The 14,334-nt window shown below is 52.4% G+C and overlaps 1 protein-coding gene across 2 annotated transcripts in view; it reads right to left on the reverse strand.

Annotated features, from left to right (window-relative positions):
- Positions 1–8,219: 8,219 nt before the first annotated feature.
- The window catches only part of MGAT5B (alpha-1,6-mannosylglycoprotein 6-beta-N-acetylglucosaminyltransferase B), a 66,565-nt gene continuing 60,450 nt past the window's right edge, over positions 8,220–14,334 (reverse strand). For both annotated transcript variants that reach the window (XM_060133645.1, XM_060133646.1), the window contains 3 exons: positions 9,599–9,673; positions 8,948–9,204; positions 8,220–8,418 (listed from right to left, as the gene is read on the reverse strand). In XM_060133645.1, the coding sequence (XP_059989628.1) occupies positions 8,220–8,418; positions 8,948–9,204; positions 9,599–9,673 (531 nt within the window). The remainder of the gene's footprint in view (positions 8,419–8,947; positions 9,205–9,598; positions 9,674–14,334) is intronic.

A 14,334-nucleotide genomic window follows, 5' to 3' on the forward strand; every position in this document is an offset into this window, starting at 1 on the left:
CTGGTATGAGCTGGTACCTCATTGTAGTTTTAATTTGCATTTCTCTAATAATTAGCAATGTTGAGCATCTTTTCATGTGCCTGTCGGCCATCTGTATGTCTTCTTTGCAGAAATGTCTATGTAGGTCTACTACCCATTTTTTGACTGGGTTGTTTCTTTGATATAGAGTCGTATGAGCTGTTTGTATATTTTGGAAATTAACCCCCTGTCGGTTGCCTTGTTTGCAAATTTTTTCTCCCAGTCCATAGGTTTTTTCATTTTGTTTATGGTTTCCTTTGCTGTGTAAAATCTTTTAAGTTTGATTAGGTCCCATTTGTTTATTTTTGCTTTTATTTATTTTGCCTTGGGAAACTGATCTAAGAAATATTGCTACGATGTATGTCAGAACGTTTTGCTATTTTCTCTTCTAGGACTTTTATGGTATCATGTATTATATTTAGGTCAAACCATTTTCAGTTTGTGTATGGTGTGAGGGAGTCTTCTAACTTCATTGATTTACGTGAGGCTGTCAGCTTTCCCAACACCATTTGCCGAAGAGACTATCTTTTCTCCATTGTATAGTTTTTCCTCCTTTGTCGAAGATTGACTGTAGGTGTGTGAGTTTATTTCTGGGCTCTCTATTCTGTTCCATTGATCCATATGTCTGTTTTGATGCCAATACCATGCTATTTTGATTACTGTAGCTTTGTAGTATTGTCTGAAATCTGGGAGGGTTATGTCTCCAGCTTTGTTCTTCTTCCTCAGGATTGCTCAGCAGCTTTGGGTCTTTTGTGGTTCTGTACAAATTTTAGGATTATTTGTTCTAGTTCTTTGAAAAATGTCATGGGTGATTTGATAGGATCGCATTAAATCTGTAGATTGCTTTGGGTAGTAAGGCCATTTTAACAATATTAATTCTTCCAATCCAAGAGCATGGGCTAACATTCCATTTCTTTGAATCATCTTCAATTTCCTGTATCAATGTTTTATAGTTCTCAGCACATAGATCTTTCACCTCCTTGGTTAGGTTTATTCCTGGGTACTTTTTTTTCTTTTTTATGGGATTTTTTTTTTTTAAGTTTCTCATATTTCATTTTTAGTGTAAAGAAATGCAACTGGGACTTCCCTGGTGGTCCAGTGGTAAAGAATCCGCCTTCTAGTGCAGGAGATGCGGGTTTCATCCCTAGTCAGGGAAGTAAGATCCCACATGCTGCGGGGCAACTAAGCCCGCAGGCCATGACTACTGGGCTCACGTGCCTCAACTAGAGAGCCCACATGCTGCAAACTACAGAGCCCATGCACTCTGGAGCCTGCATGCCACGACTACAGAGCCCATGTGCCCTGGAGCCCGTGTGCCACTAGAGAGAAGCCCACATGCCACAACTAGAGAGAAGCCCGCATGTGGCAATGAAGAGCCCACGCACTGCAACAAAAGATCCTGCATGCCACAACAAAGATCCCTCGTGCCACAACTAACAGTGCAGCCAAAATATAAAATAAATTAATTAATTAAAAAAAATAATCTGCCTTCCAATGTAGGAGATGTGGATTCGATCCCTGGTCAGGGAACTAATATCCCACATGCCACAGGGCAACTAAGCCCATGTGCCACAACTACTGAGCTCACGCGTCTCAACTAGAGAACCCGTGTGCCACAAACTACAGAGCCTGTGTGCTCTGGAGCCCGCGCCACAACTAGAGAAGAGAAAACCTGCACGCCACAACTAGAGAGAAGCCCGTGCACCACAGCAAAGAGCCTGTGTGCTGCAACGAGTGCTGCAATGAAGATCCCGCATGCTGCAACGAAGACCTGATGCAGCCAAATAAAGAAATAAATGTTTAAGATAAAAGAAATGCAACAGATTTCTATATATTAATCTTGTATCCTGCTACCTTGCTGAATTCATTTATTAGGTCTAATAGTTTTTGTTTAGAGTCTTTAGGGTTTTCTATATAGAATATATCATGCCATCTGCATATAATGACAATTTTACCTCTTCCCTTCCAATCTGGATATGTTTTATTTCTTTTTCTTGTCTGATTGCTGAGGCTAGGACTTTGGATATTATGTTGAATAAAAGTGGTGAGTGTGGGCATCCTTGTCTTGTTCCAGAATTTAGTGGGAAGGCTTTCAGCTTTTCACTGTTGAGTATTATGTTGGCTGTGGGTTTGTCATTAATGGCTTTTATTATGTTGAGGTATGTTCCCTCTATACCCACTTTGATAAGAGTTTTTATCATGAATGGATGTTGAATTTTATCAAATGCTTTTTCTGCCTCTATTGAGATAATGTGGTTTGTGTATTTTGTTGATGGGGCATATCACATTGATTTACATACGTTGAATCATCCTGGTGACTCTGGAATGAATCCAACTTGATCATGGTGTATGATCCTTTTTATATACTGTTGGATTGGTTTGCTAATATTTTGTTGAGTTTTGTTTGCATCTATATTCATCAAAGATATTGGCCTATAATCATAGTGCTGTGGTCAGAAAAGATGCCTTGAAATAATTTCTATCCTCTTAAATTTGTTGCGGCTTATTTTTTAGCCTACTTTGTGGTCTATCCTAGAGAATGTTCCATGTGCACTTGAAAAAAATGTGTATTTTTTTTAATATAGAGTATCCTGTAGATATCAATTAAGTCCAACTGTATTGTGTAATTTAGGACCTCTGTTACCTTATTGATTTTCTGTCTGGAAGATATGTCCATTAATGTCAGTGGGGTATTAAGGTTTCCTAATATTGTTGTATTCCTGTAAATTTCTCCCTTTATGTCTGTTAGTATTTGTTTCATATATTTAGGTGCTCCTATATTGGCTGCCTATGTTAACGAGTGCAATATCCTCTTCTTGTATTGATCCCTTTATCGTTAAATAGTGTCCTTCTTTGTCTTTCTTTACGGACTTCATTTTAAAGTCTATTTTATCTGATATGATTATTGTTATCCCTGTTTTCTTGTCATTTCCATTTGCATGAAATATCTTTTTCCATCCCCTCACTTTCTGTCTACATCTTTCACCCTAAAGTGAATCTCTTGTAGGCAGCATATTGTAGGTTCTTGTTTTTTTATTCAATCTGCCACTCCATGTCTTTTGATCAGAGCATTTAGTCCATTGATATTTAAAGTAATTATTGATAAGTATGTATTTATTGCCATTTTAACCTGGTTTTCCATTTGACTTTGCAGTTCTTCTTTGTTCTTTTCTTCTTTTGTTTTTCCTTTAGTGTTCTGATGGTTTTCTTTTGTATTGTGCTTGAGTTCCTTTCTTTTTGGTTTTTTTGTGATTCTATTGTATGATTTTGGTCCGTGGTTACCCTGGTTTTCAAGTATGTTAACCCATAACTATATATGCTTGCTGTAGACTTATAGTCGTATTAGTTCAAATACATTCTACAAGATCTACATTTTTTTACTTCTCTCCCCCACATTTTGTAATTTTGATGTCCTATTTTACATCCACATGTTTATCCTTTGCTATTAATTATAGTTATAATCACTTTTACAAAAATATTTTGATTATTTTTTAATCTATGTACTGGCTTATTTAAGTGATCTTCAGTCCTTTGATATATTTGCCTTTCCTATTGTGTCTTTCCCTTTCCTATTGATTCTTCTTTTCTATTTAGAGAAGGTCTTTCAATATTTCTTTTAGGTTAGGTTTAGTATTGCTGTATGCTTTTAGTTTTTGCTTGTCTGAGAAATTCTTAGTGTCTCCTTCTATTCTAAATGATAATCTTGCTGGGTAGAGTATCCTAGGTTGCAGATTTTTCCTTTTCAGTACTTTGAATATATTATCCCTGCTGGCCTGCAAAGTTTCTGTAGAGAAATCAGCTGATAGCCTTATGAGGGTTCGTTTGTAACTGACACTTTTTCTCTTGCTGCCTTTAGAATCCTATCTTTAACTTTTACCATTTTAATTATGACATGTCTTGGTGTGGGTCTGTTTGGGTTCATCTGTTTGGGACCCTCTGTGCTTCCTGTACCTGGATAACTGTTTCTTTCTCTAGGTTTGGGAGGTTTTCAGCCATAAGTTCTTCAAATACATTTTAAATCCCCTTTTCTTCTCCTTCTGGAACCCCTATTATGTGTAGGTTGGCACATTTTATATTATTCCATAGATCTTGTATATCGCCTTCTTTTTTTTTTTTTAATTTGTCTTTCCATCTGCTGTTCTGATTGGGTGATTTCCATTATTCTATCTTCCAGGTCACTTATTTGTTCTTCTGCATTATTTAGTCTGCTATTCATTGCCTTTAGCTCAGTTTTTATCTTGGCAATTGAGTTGTCTAATTTTGACTGGTTCCTCTTTATAGTTTCTAGTCCCTTGTTACAGTGATCTATATTTCTATCAATCTTTCTTCATTCCTTTAACATTTTTATTACCTCCTTTTGGAATTTGGGGTCTGGTCAACTGAAGAGGTCTGTTTCATTGTTTTTTCAGGGGATTTCTCTTGTTCTTTTAATTGGGAGTAGTTCTTCCACTTTTTCATTTTACTTAAATTCTCTGTCTCTGAATTTAGGAGAAACAGTTTTCTACTGTGGTCTCAAAGGGCTGCTTTTACGTGGGAGTGACCCGGTATAGACTGTGTGAGTCCAATATTTTTGGTGTGAGGGCTCTTTTGGGTATGGATGTCTGCCACATCTTTCCTCAGGGTGTGCTGGCTGTTGTCCCTTTGATAGGGGGCGTGTTTGGTATTGTGGTGACCAGAGCCTGCACTGGATGTTGGGTGGGTCCTCCTCTTTGCTCTGTGGTTGTCACAGCTATGTTGGGGGCAGAGTCTGCTCCCCAGCTGTTGGAGTAGAAGCTCCCAGATCTGGCTCTAAGCTGCAGTGTGAGGTAGGTGGGACTGGAGCACTTCCGCTGGGAAAAGAACCCTTGGGTATTCCTCCCCAGGGGTTGCCCACTGGGGACATGCAATTCTGTGATGCTGCCTGACACTCAGTGTGCCTACCAACAAAGTCAGCTGCTGCTGGACCTGCCCCTGCTGAGGGAGTGCTGATAATAGGCTCAGATGTCAGCCCTGCCCCCGCAGTGTATGCACTCACAGAGCCCATGGCCACTGTAGCCACGCCCCACCTGAGCGTGCTGACAGCAGGGGTCTTATATGGCAGACTCGCGCCCCGTCTTGCACGTGTTAACAATGGTGCCCAGACCATACTCCAGGCCCTTTGGGCTGTTTCCACACAGCTAAATCAAGTCTTCTCCCTGGGTCTGTCTGCTGAAGCCCCAGCCACTGTGCATACTAGCAGTAGCATGTTTTGGGCTGAGAAGTGTGGAGACATGGCCGCTGTCGGTGCTGGTCTCTCTCTACCCTGCCTGGCAGCAAGTCAGCACCCACACACACCTCCTGAGCAAAGTCCAGGCCACTCCAGCTCCCTGTCTGCCCCAGCGGGGCTCCCAAATGGTAAAGAGGGCTCCCAAGATGAGGGAACCTTTCCTCTTTCAGAGCTCCCTCCCAGGGGCCCAGTTTCCATCCTGCTTTGTTTTTTTCCTTCTGTCCTACCTGGTTACAAAGAGATCTTTCTTACAGCTTTGGTTGTGAAAGATCTTCTGCCAGCTTTCAGTTGGCTTTCTGGGAGAACTCTTCCACCTATAGATGTATTTTTTTTTAGTTTATTTATTTTTGGCTGTGTTGGGTCTTCGTTTCCGTGCGAGGGCTTTCTCTAGTGGCGGCGAGAGGGGGCCACTCTTCATCGCGGTGCGCGGGCCTCTCACTGTCGTGGCCTCTCTTGTTGCAGAGCACAGGCTCCAGACGCGCAGGCTCAGTAGTTGTGGCTCACGGGCCTAGTTGCTCAGCGGCATGTGGGATCTTCCCAGACCAGGGCTTGAACCCGTGTCCCCTGCATTGGCAGGCAGATTCTCAGCCACTGCGCCACCAGGGAAACCCTATAGATGTATTTTTTGTTGTTGTTGTTGCAGTACGCGGGCCTCTCACTGTTGTGGCTTCTTCCATAGCACAGGCTCCGGATGCGCAGGCTCAGCGGCCGTGGCTCACGGGCCCAGCCGCTCCGCAGCATGTGGGATCTTCCCGGGCCGGGGCACGAACCCACGTCCCCTGCACCTGCAGGCGGACTCTCAACCACTGCGCCACCAGGGAAGCCCTATAGATGTATTTTGGTGTTTGTGGGGGGAGGTGAGCTCTGTGTCCTTCTACTCCATCTTTTTTTTTTTTTTTTTAATTTTTGGCTGCATTGGGTCTTCGTTGCTGCGCGTGGGCTTTCTCTAGTTGTGGCAAGCGGGGGCTACTCTTCGTTGCGGCGCGTGGGCTTCTCATTGCGGTGACGTCCCTTGTTGCAGAGCACGGGCTCTAGGTGCGCAGGCTCAGTAGTCGTGGCTCGCGGGCTCTAGAGCACAAGCTCAGTAGCTGTGGCGCACGGGCTTAGTTGCTCCGCGGCACGTGGGATCTTCCCAGACCAGGGCTCAAACCCGTGTCCCCTGCATTGGCAGGCGGATTCTTAACCACTGCGCCACCAGGGAAGTCCCTACTCTGCCATCTTGATCTCCCTCCCCTAGTTAGTCTTCTTATCACGACCTGGCTCAGGCTCTCATCAAAATGCATTTATGTTCTCTGACCTCACAGCAACCACAGCCAGCAGAGGCCAGCCCCAGGTGAACAGAACTGGATCCAGCCCTGCTGGTCAAGCGGGGTCCCTGGAGTCACAGTGCTGGAGTGGTGGGAGGGGCCGTGGACTTCTGGCGCGCGCAGGGACTTCCTTTAGGCAGCCTGACACAGCGCCAACTTTGTAGATGGAGTGACAATGTGGAGGAGGGGCCCGGGGGCCCCAGATATTCACCCCCCCCCACCCAGGGTGTTCACACCCCCTCACTCCTCCAGGCCTGGGCATCCCAGGAAAAGATGAGAAATAGCACAGCTCCTCCTCTGCACCTCACATCCCAATAAAATATTTATTATTTCAAGAAATCTTTAAAAAAAAAAAGAGAGAGAAAAGAGTATCTCTATTGCTTTCCCCCGACAGGTCAGGTCCTTGGTGACTGTTGAGTTTCTGTGACCACAGGAGCTGCCCAGGCCGAGAGGCTCTCTGATGGGAGGTATCCACCTTCAGGCCCCGCCCTCTGGACGCAGGGCCCTGCGGCTGCCTCCCTGGAAGGGAGGAGGGGCAGGCCTAGGTGGGTGGGGCGGGTTGCCTGGAAGGGAGTGGGATTAAAAACGGGGTTGGGGTGGCAGTGTTTCTGACGGCCCGATCTGTTTCCTCAGGTGAAGGGGAAGGCATGCCACACGGATGGACGGCTGGATCCAGAGGCGGTTGGAGGCTGGAGGAAGCTGGAGGTTAGGGACACGGACACAGCATTGATGGGGCAGGGGTGGCTACGTGGGGGTAGCAGGCCTGGGCATCCAGGAACTGGGCCACGTGTGCCATGGGGCTGAAGCTTCATCCCAAGCCTACAAAAGATGCTTAGGAGGTGGGGGCAGGGTAGATTCTAGAGCCTGTTCTCAGAGGCTGGGGTGGGGACTGAGGCTTTGGAAACAAATCCACGGTCTGGAATCGCAGTCATGCTAGGATAGGTTTCAGGAAATGCCCAAAGTGAAGAAAGTTGGAATAAGCAAGAGGGAAACAATTCAACCCAGGGTCTAAGTGGTTCCTGCAACCCTAACTGTGGTGCCCAAGTGTGGAAAGGAGGGGAATCTGGGAAAACAGGAGGGGTGGGGGGGCTGAGGAGGCATGAACAGGGTCCCCCAGCCTGGCCTTCCCCCAGTCCCTGGCCCTTTCTGTCCACACCCCAAACTCCACAGGGACAAGTCTCACCCCCTCACACATCACTCCCCACTCTGTGGACCCTCCAGTGGGCCGCTGGGCAAGCATCACCCCGCTTCCTCTATCGTATGCCCAGAGGCCCCATCCTTGGGCCCAAGAAGGACAAAGGCCCTCACTCCACCTGGTCCAGATCTGGTCTTGCACAAAGCAAGGGGCCTCCGACCATCTGCTCCTGGGCCAGTGGGACCCTCTGACCAACCCCCAGTTGCTTGGCCACAACGCTGCCACGAGCCCTTGGGGTGAGAGCAAGGAGCCTGCCTAGGGCAGGCACCAGGCACTCGGCAGACTTGCCTCCCTCCCCAGACCTGCGCACCTATCGGCTCGACCCACGTCCCGGCCAAGAAAGGAGGCTCCAGCCTGGGGGCGTTGGGGGGGTCGTGGGTAGGGCGGCTCGCTGGAGCTCAGAATCTGCTGGTGCTTTCTCCTGCGGCGGGGAGGGCCAGCCGGGTGGGCGCCCTCACAGACAGTCCTGGCACAAGGCCACCTGGCCCTTGCGGAAGTCTCGGCAGGGGCAGAGCCGGCGGTACTTGCTGCTGGAGCCGGCGCAGCTGAAGAGCAGAGGCTCCTTCTGCAGGAAGCACTCCTGGCCCGGCTGGGCAAAGGCCGGGTACAGGTGGTTCATCTCCGACTCAGTGCCATCACAGGGCACCTGCAGCCTGGGTGGGCACCAACGGAGGTGGTCACTCAGCATGCGGGGCGGGGGCTGCCCCGGCCTGGCACTGCCCACTCCCTCTCCCTGGCCCATCCCATTCCAGACCCAGGGAGATGTCTCTAGGAGGCGCCAGGACAAACGCTGGGCTGCAGCTCCTTCTCGCCCCTGCTGTGAGAGAGGAGAGTGGGCAGGAGGGCGGGGGGCCCAGGCTCACCCATCAGGGGGAACCTGGGGCAGCTTCTGTGGCCTGGACCTAGAAGGTGCCCAGACACGCTGGGCAGGGGCTGAGGGAGGGATGAGGAGGTCAGGGACTGAGCAGGGAGCTTCCCCCGGTGGTTTGGGGCAGAGGCTTTGCCGAGAGTGGGCAGCTGTGCTGTGGATACCTGCCCGGAAGGTCCCTTCTGGATCCTTCCTGACTCACTGGAAAGCACCGCATGCCCCCACTGCTGGCAGGGCCAGGGGCAAGGCGGCCACGGGAGCAAAGGAGCTACAGGTGAGGTCAGCTGGGCCGGGTCGGGCCGGGGCTCACTCACGTCTGGAAGGCGTCCTGGCTGTTGAGGAAGGGGAAGAAGGAGGGCTCGCAGATCAGCCCGTGGTCCAGGCAGGCGTCCGTGCAGGCCCTCCCAGCGGCGGCCAGCCAGGCCCGGAGGGAGTGCGCTGGGGGCCAGGCCCCGGGGGCCAAGCTGGCGTTGCGGGCCCACTTGAGGTGAGTGGCGTTGGGGGCCAGGATGAAGGGGCTCTCCGGGGCTCGGGCCCCTGCGGGGGCAGGGCCTGGGGCCGCACAGAAGTCCTGCCCAGAGGAAAGCATTGTCAAGAGGGAAAATGGAGCACCTCACCCCCAACTCAGCCTGTGGGTAGGGGGTGCAGGCGGAGGGTCTTCCCTACTCCGCACTCACTCACTAAACTTCTAAACAACTGTGTAATAAAAATGAAAAATGAGTCTTTGCATTTCTGTGCTGTGATATGGGGGTTGAGACTCGAGCTGGGGGCCCAGGGCAGGGGTGCCCCAGGCCTGGTCTCTGAGCAGTACTGCTCGGCCCCGCCCATCTCCAACCCCCGCGCGGAAGGAAACAGATTGGAGAAGGACCTGGAGGTTAAAGCACGCTGCACCCTGGGCAGCGGTGGGGCCTCAGACACTGGAGCCAGCTCGGCCCCTGGAGACAGAGAGTGGGGGACCCACCTACCTGGTGCTGGATGTAGGCATGGACCCGCTCCAGCATCCCCTCACATGTGTACTCGTAGGGCAGGTAGGGGTCCACCTGTGCGAGAGACAGGCAGACACATGGGGCAGGAGAAGCCCTGGGCCTCCCCAGACCTGGCTGCTCAGCCCTGGGAGCAGCCAGATCTGGGGGCTCTCACGGCCTGCACCCAGGGAGCCGACCACCCTATCCACGCAGATGCCCCGCTCCCCGGGGCACCCTTCAGTGGCCCTCGGGGGCCTCACGACAGCTCATCCCTCCCTGACCCCTCCCACTTCCACTGAGCTTCTCTTCTTTCGCTAAAGCTCAGCATTCCATCCCCTCCTCGGCTGTGATGCCTGCTCTTCCCCAGCCAACCACCGGATGCACCCTCCCCTCTTAGACGTCACCTCCTCCAGGAAGCAGACCCAGAGCTCCACTCCCCCCCTCCTGTTAAAGGACCACTTTCCTTTGCACACACTCCAGACTTTCCCAGTAGAGAATTAGTGCCTGTGTCGTCATTTCTGATTTATCCCTTGTCTCCCTCAGGTCGTAAGCCCCATGGGCTGTGGGACCACAACTTGTTCACCATTGAATCCCTGGGGCCTGGCACAATGCCTGGTACCCAGGAGTCACTGAGGAACTAGTCATGGAATGAAAAAGCATCCCCAGCTCTGCCTGTGTTCTGCCCAAGATGTGGAAGTTTCACGCAAAGCAACACAGGGCATCTCCCAGCCTGGTGGAATGAGATGACATTTGTAAAGCTTCCTGCCCAGACCAGGCACCCGGGAGCTACATGAACTAGGTGCCCCCAAAGGGAGGCCACATACCGTCAGTCTAAATATCAGAGTTATCGAACAGCGCACGCTGGGGCCGACGGAACCAGGTGGATTTGGTAGCTGGGGCGCAAGGAGCAAGGGGAACGGAAGAGGTGATGAGGCCGCCTCCCCAGCGCGGGTACCCCCACCTCCTCTCCAGTCTCCTTACCTGGCCACCCCCTCCCCGTTTACAGCAACCCTCGGTGGCCCAGCACACACAGCCTCCTTGGAGGAGACTGTCGGCCAGGTGGCCGGGAGGCGAGATGGCGGTGACCTGGGAGATGTTCATCTCAGACTCAGAGGAAGGTCTCTTTTAGCCTTTGGCCCCACCCCCCACTCCCCACCATGTGTGTTGGCACCATACCCAGCCCAGCCACCTCCTGATGATGCCGTTTCCCTGCCAGCAGCTCCGGAAATCAGGCAGTTTCAGCCCAGGTAGTGAAATGTTGCTGGTCTGCCCAAGTCCTTTCTCCGCATCAGAGATGGGTGTGTCAGAACCCAATCAGGCTGCGCTGGGTCCTGCCTCCTGTAGGCCGCACGTCGAAGGGCTGCAGGCCCATCATGGGCCCTCCGGCCCAGGGGACATCCCCGCCTTCGAGCTGAGGAGGGTCTCAGGGGAGCAGCACTCACCAGGACTGATTCTCGGGACCAGGCCCCACCCCTCTGACCGCGCCGCGCTGCTGACTTCACCTGCCCTGTGAGTCGGTGTCCTTAATCCTGGGGCAGATCGGGATCCCAGAGAATCCCCAGGTCCACATCCAGCCACCACTTAACAGCCCATCAACCAGCACAGCCTTTCCAGCCCTGAGCTCCACACAGCCAATCCCAACCCCAGCTGATGGCCACCGAGGCCCCGGCCGCCAGCTGCTGCCCCAGGGGATCCCCAGTCGCCTCGGATCCAAGACTTCAAGTCCTGGTTATCAATAAACCCACCAGAGAAGAGATTTCCCCTCCAAATATCACCCTGCCTGCTCCTGGCGGCAGCCACCGACTCATCCCCCGGGGTGGTTTGAAGCCCGTCACGTGGTGATTCTAAGCCCCCCTCCACCCGCGCGAGGGAGGGGACCACTCGCAGCAGCCACGTCCCGCCCGCCGTGAATCTCCCACCGGAGGAGCCAGCCTGCCTGGAAATTACCCCCATTAGGTCTAATTACAGGTGTGCGCGGTGATCCGTCTGGACAGAACGGCAGGTGCTGGTCCTGCCGGGATTGCTGGCCTGTGATGATGAGGGGGGAAGGGGGCGGGAGCAAACCAGCAAGATTTCAATAAAAAATTTAAAAAACCCGCAAACTCCAAGGCTGCACCGGTCCTTTTAAATCAGAAGCTGGGGATAGGCCCAGGAATCTGCATTTTAAACACCTCTCAGGCAATTCTTGGGTAAAGGGTTAACTGCCCAAGAGTCAGGGTGGGGCTTGGATGGCTAAAGGCAGGGGGCCATGGGCTGGTTTGGGGTCCAGCTGCAAGTCAGCCTGACGAATTTGCAGTACCTTGGTTCCTGGACCCTGTTGTTATTGATTTTTTTTTTTTTTTTTTTTTTTTTTGCGGTACGCAGGCCTCTCACTGTCGTGGCCCCTCCCACTGCGGAGCACATGCTCCGGACGCGCAGGCTCAGCGGCCATGGCTCACGGGCGCAGCCGCTCCATGGCACGAACCCACATCCCCTACACTGGCAGCCGGACTCCCAACCACTGCGCCACCAGGGAAGCCCTGATTTTTAATTAACTAACAATTAAACAGATGTTCATGTTTTAAAAAATCAAGAGAAAACAAGGCAAAGCAAGTTCTCCTCTGACCCCAGATGCCCAGCCCCTTCCCCAGGGCAGGCACCGTTATCAATTTCTTGTGTGTCCAGCCAGAAATAACGCGTGAATAGATGAGCATGCTCACACGCACAGACGCCCCCGAACATACACCCCTGTTTAGGTCTGCGGCTGGGAACATGGCTCTCCACAGGGCTGGGATCTCGCTCACTCAGTCACCAGGGATCTTGAAGGTGGAGCCCGACCTGAGGCCTGGGGGTGGACAAAAGCCTCCCTGGTCCCCTTCCCACCCCGCCCCTGCTCCCCTAGGGTGGAAGTCCCAGAGGGTTGCTTTTGCAAGGGGTGCAGAGAGGGAGCAGGGACAGAGTGCAGGATGGGGGTCCCCTGCAGGGCAGGTTCTCACAGCGCCCTCCCCCACCGCCTGTCGGGGGGTGGGCGGCTTTCTCTAGCTTGCTCAGCCCAGTGTTGAGAACTGACACCTGCCCTCCCGGTTCAGTCTCAGCCAGCAGTGGATGCAGCTGTGGGAAAAACACCCCGGTCTCCCCATTTCTCAGGACAATCCGGGATGCGAGTACCCCACCTCTCGGAGGTCCCCGCCGGCACTGAGCACCAGGTGGCTGGAGGCAGGGGTAACCTTCTTGATGACACACCCTGACTCACCGGCACTCCAGGACCTTCCTTCCTGGAATCACCCCCCAGATAAACTACTTGTGCTCAAATCCCTGCCTGGGGTCAGCTCCGGGAAGAGCCCAACCTCAGTCCAGGACCTGGAGGAACTTCCAGCAGAGGAGGATTTGTTTAAGCGGTTGCTTAAGCGGGGGCGGAGGGCTCTCCCTGCACCACTGGTGGAGGTCCAGGGGTTCAGCTACTTCGCGGGTCAACCTGGCCACATCTGCCACGACCAGAGATGCACCTAGGCTGTGACACAGCAGTTTCCTTGGTACTTTCACTAGAGAAACACTCACACCCAGACAGGAGGGAAGGACAAGAGTGGGGTGGGTAGAAGGAGGGGGTGGGCAGGGTGGGCATGGATTTTCTGGGGTCATTTGCTGAGGGGGTGGGCTAAGACCGAGAGTGCCGAATGGGAGGGACTGATCCACGGGATGCAGGAGGGTGTTAAAAAGAAAAAACAATGCAGGGACTTCCCTGGTGGCACAGTGGTTAAGACTCTGAGCTCCCAGTGCAGGGGGCCCGGGCTCAGTCCCTGGTCAGGGAACTAGGTCCCACATGCCTCAACTAAGAGTTCGCATGCCACAACTAAGGAGTCGGTGAGCTTCAACTAAGGACCCCGCCTGCCGCAACTAAGACCTGGTGCAACCAAATAAATAAAATTTTTAAAAAAAGGGTTTCCCTGGTGGCGCAGTGGTTGAGAGTCCGCCTGCCGATGCAGGGGACACGGGTTCGTGACCCGGTCTGGGAAGATCCCACATGCCGCGGAGCGGCTGGGCCTGTGAGCCATGGCCGCTGAGCCTGCGCGTCCAGAGCCTGTGCTCCACAGCGGGAGAGGCCACAACAGTGAGAGGCCCGCGTACCGCAAAAACAAACAAACAAACAAAAAAAAAACCTGGCAGTCCAGTGGTTAGGACTTGGCACTTTCACTGCCAGGGCCTGGATCCAATCCCTGATCAGGAAACTAAGATCCTGCAAGTTGCATGGCACGGCCAAAAGAAAATTTAAAAAAATACGCAACGCTGCCTCACGGTCAGGACAACCAAGCAGGGCTCTGGACCCGGAGTTAAGCCCTTAAGACCGTATGGGGCATCGATGCGCGCTGGCCTCTGCCCCAAGCCCGGCAGTGTCCCCAGCTCCCCAGACAGCTGTGTGTCCTCCCGGGCAGGGCTCTCCCTTGTGGTGGTCCCTGCCCCAGCAGCCTAATGCTCTCTGATTCTGCCACAGGTCCGCCCAGAGCAGCACAACCACCCCCAGCCCCCCGCCAGGGAGGGCACACTCGGTGGCCTTGGTGATGGGCAGAGAAGGGGACCTGACAGGAGTGGGGTTTTTTGCTCAGCCTGGTGTCCGAGCTACAGCAAGAAATGGGTCCAGAGGGATCACGGAGAGCAGGGCTGCCCCTCCCCCACGTGCTCACACAGTCTGCCCGCTTCTCAAAATGAAGGGACCGCGAGAGCGCACACGCACAGGGAGCCATCAGAAGCCACAGAGGTGC

This window comes from Lagenorhynchus albirostris, chromosome 20, assembly GCF_949774975.1.
Source record: "Lagenorhynchus albirostris chromosome 20, mLagAlb1.1, whole genome shotgun sequence".
Lineage (NCBI taxonomy): Eukaryota > Metazoa > Chordata > Mammalia > Artiodactyla > Delphinidae > Lagenorhynchus > Lagenorhynchus albirostris.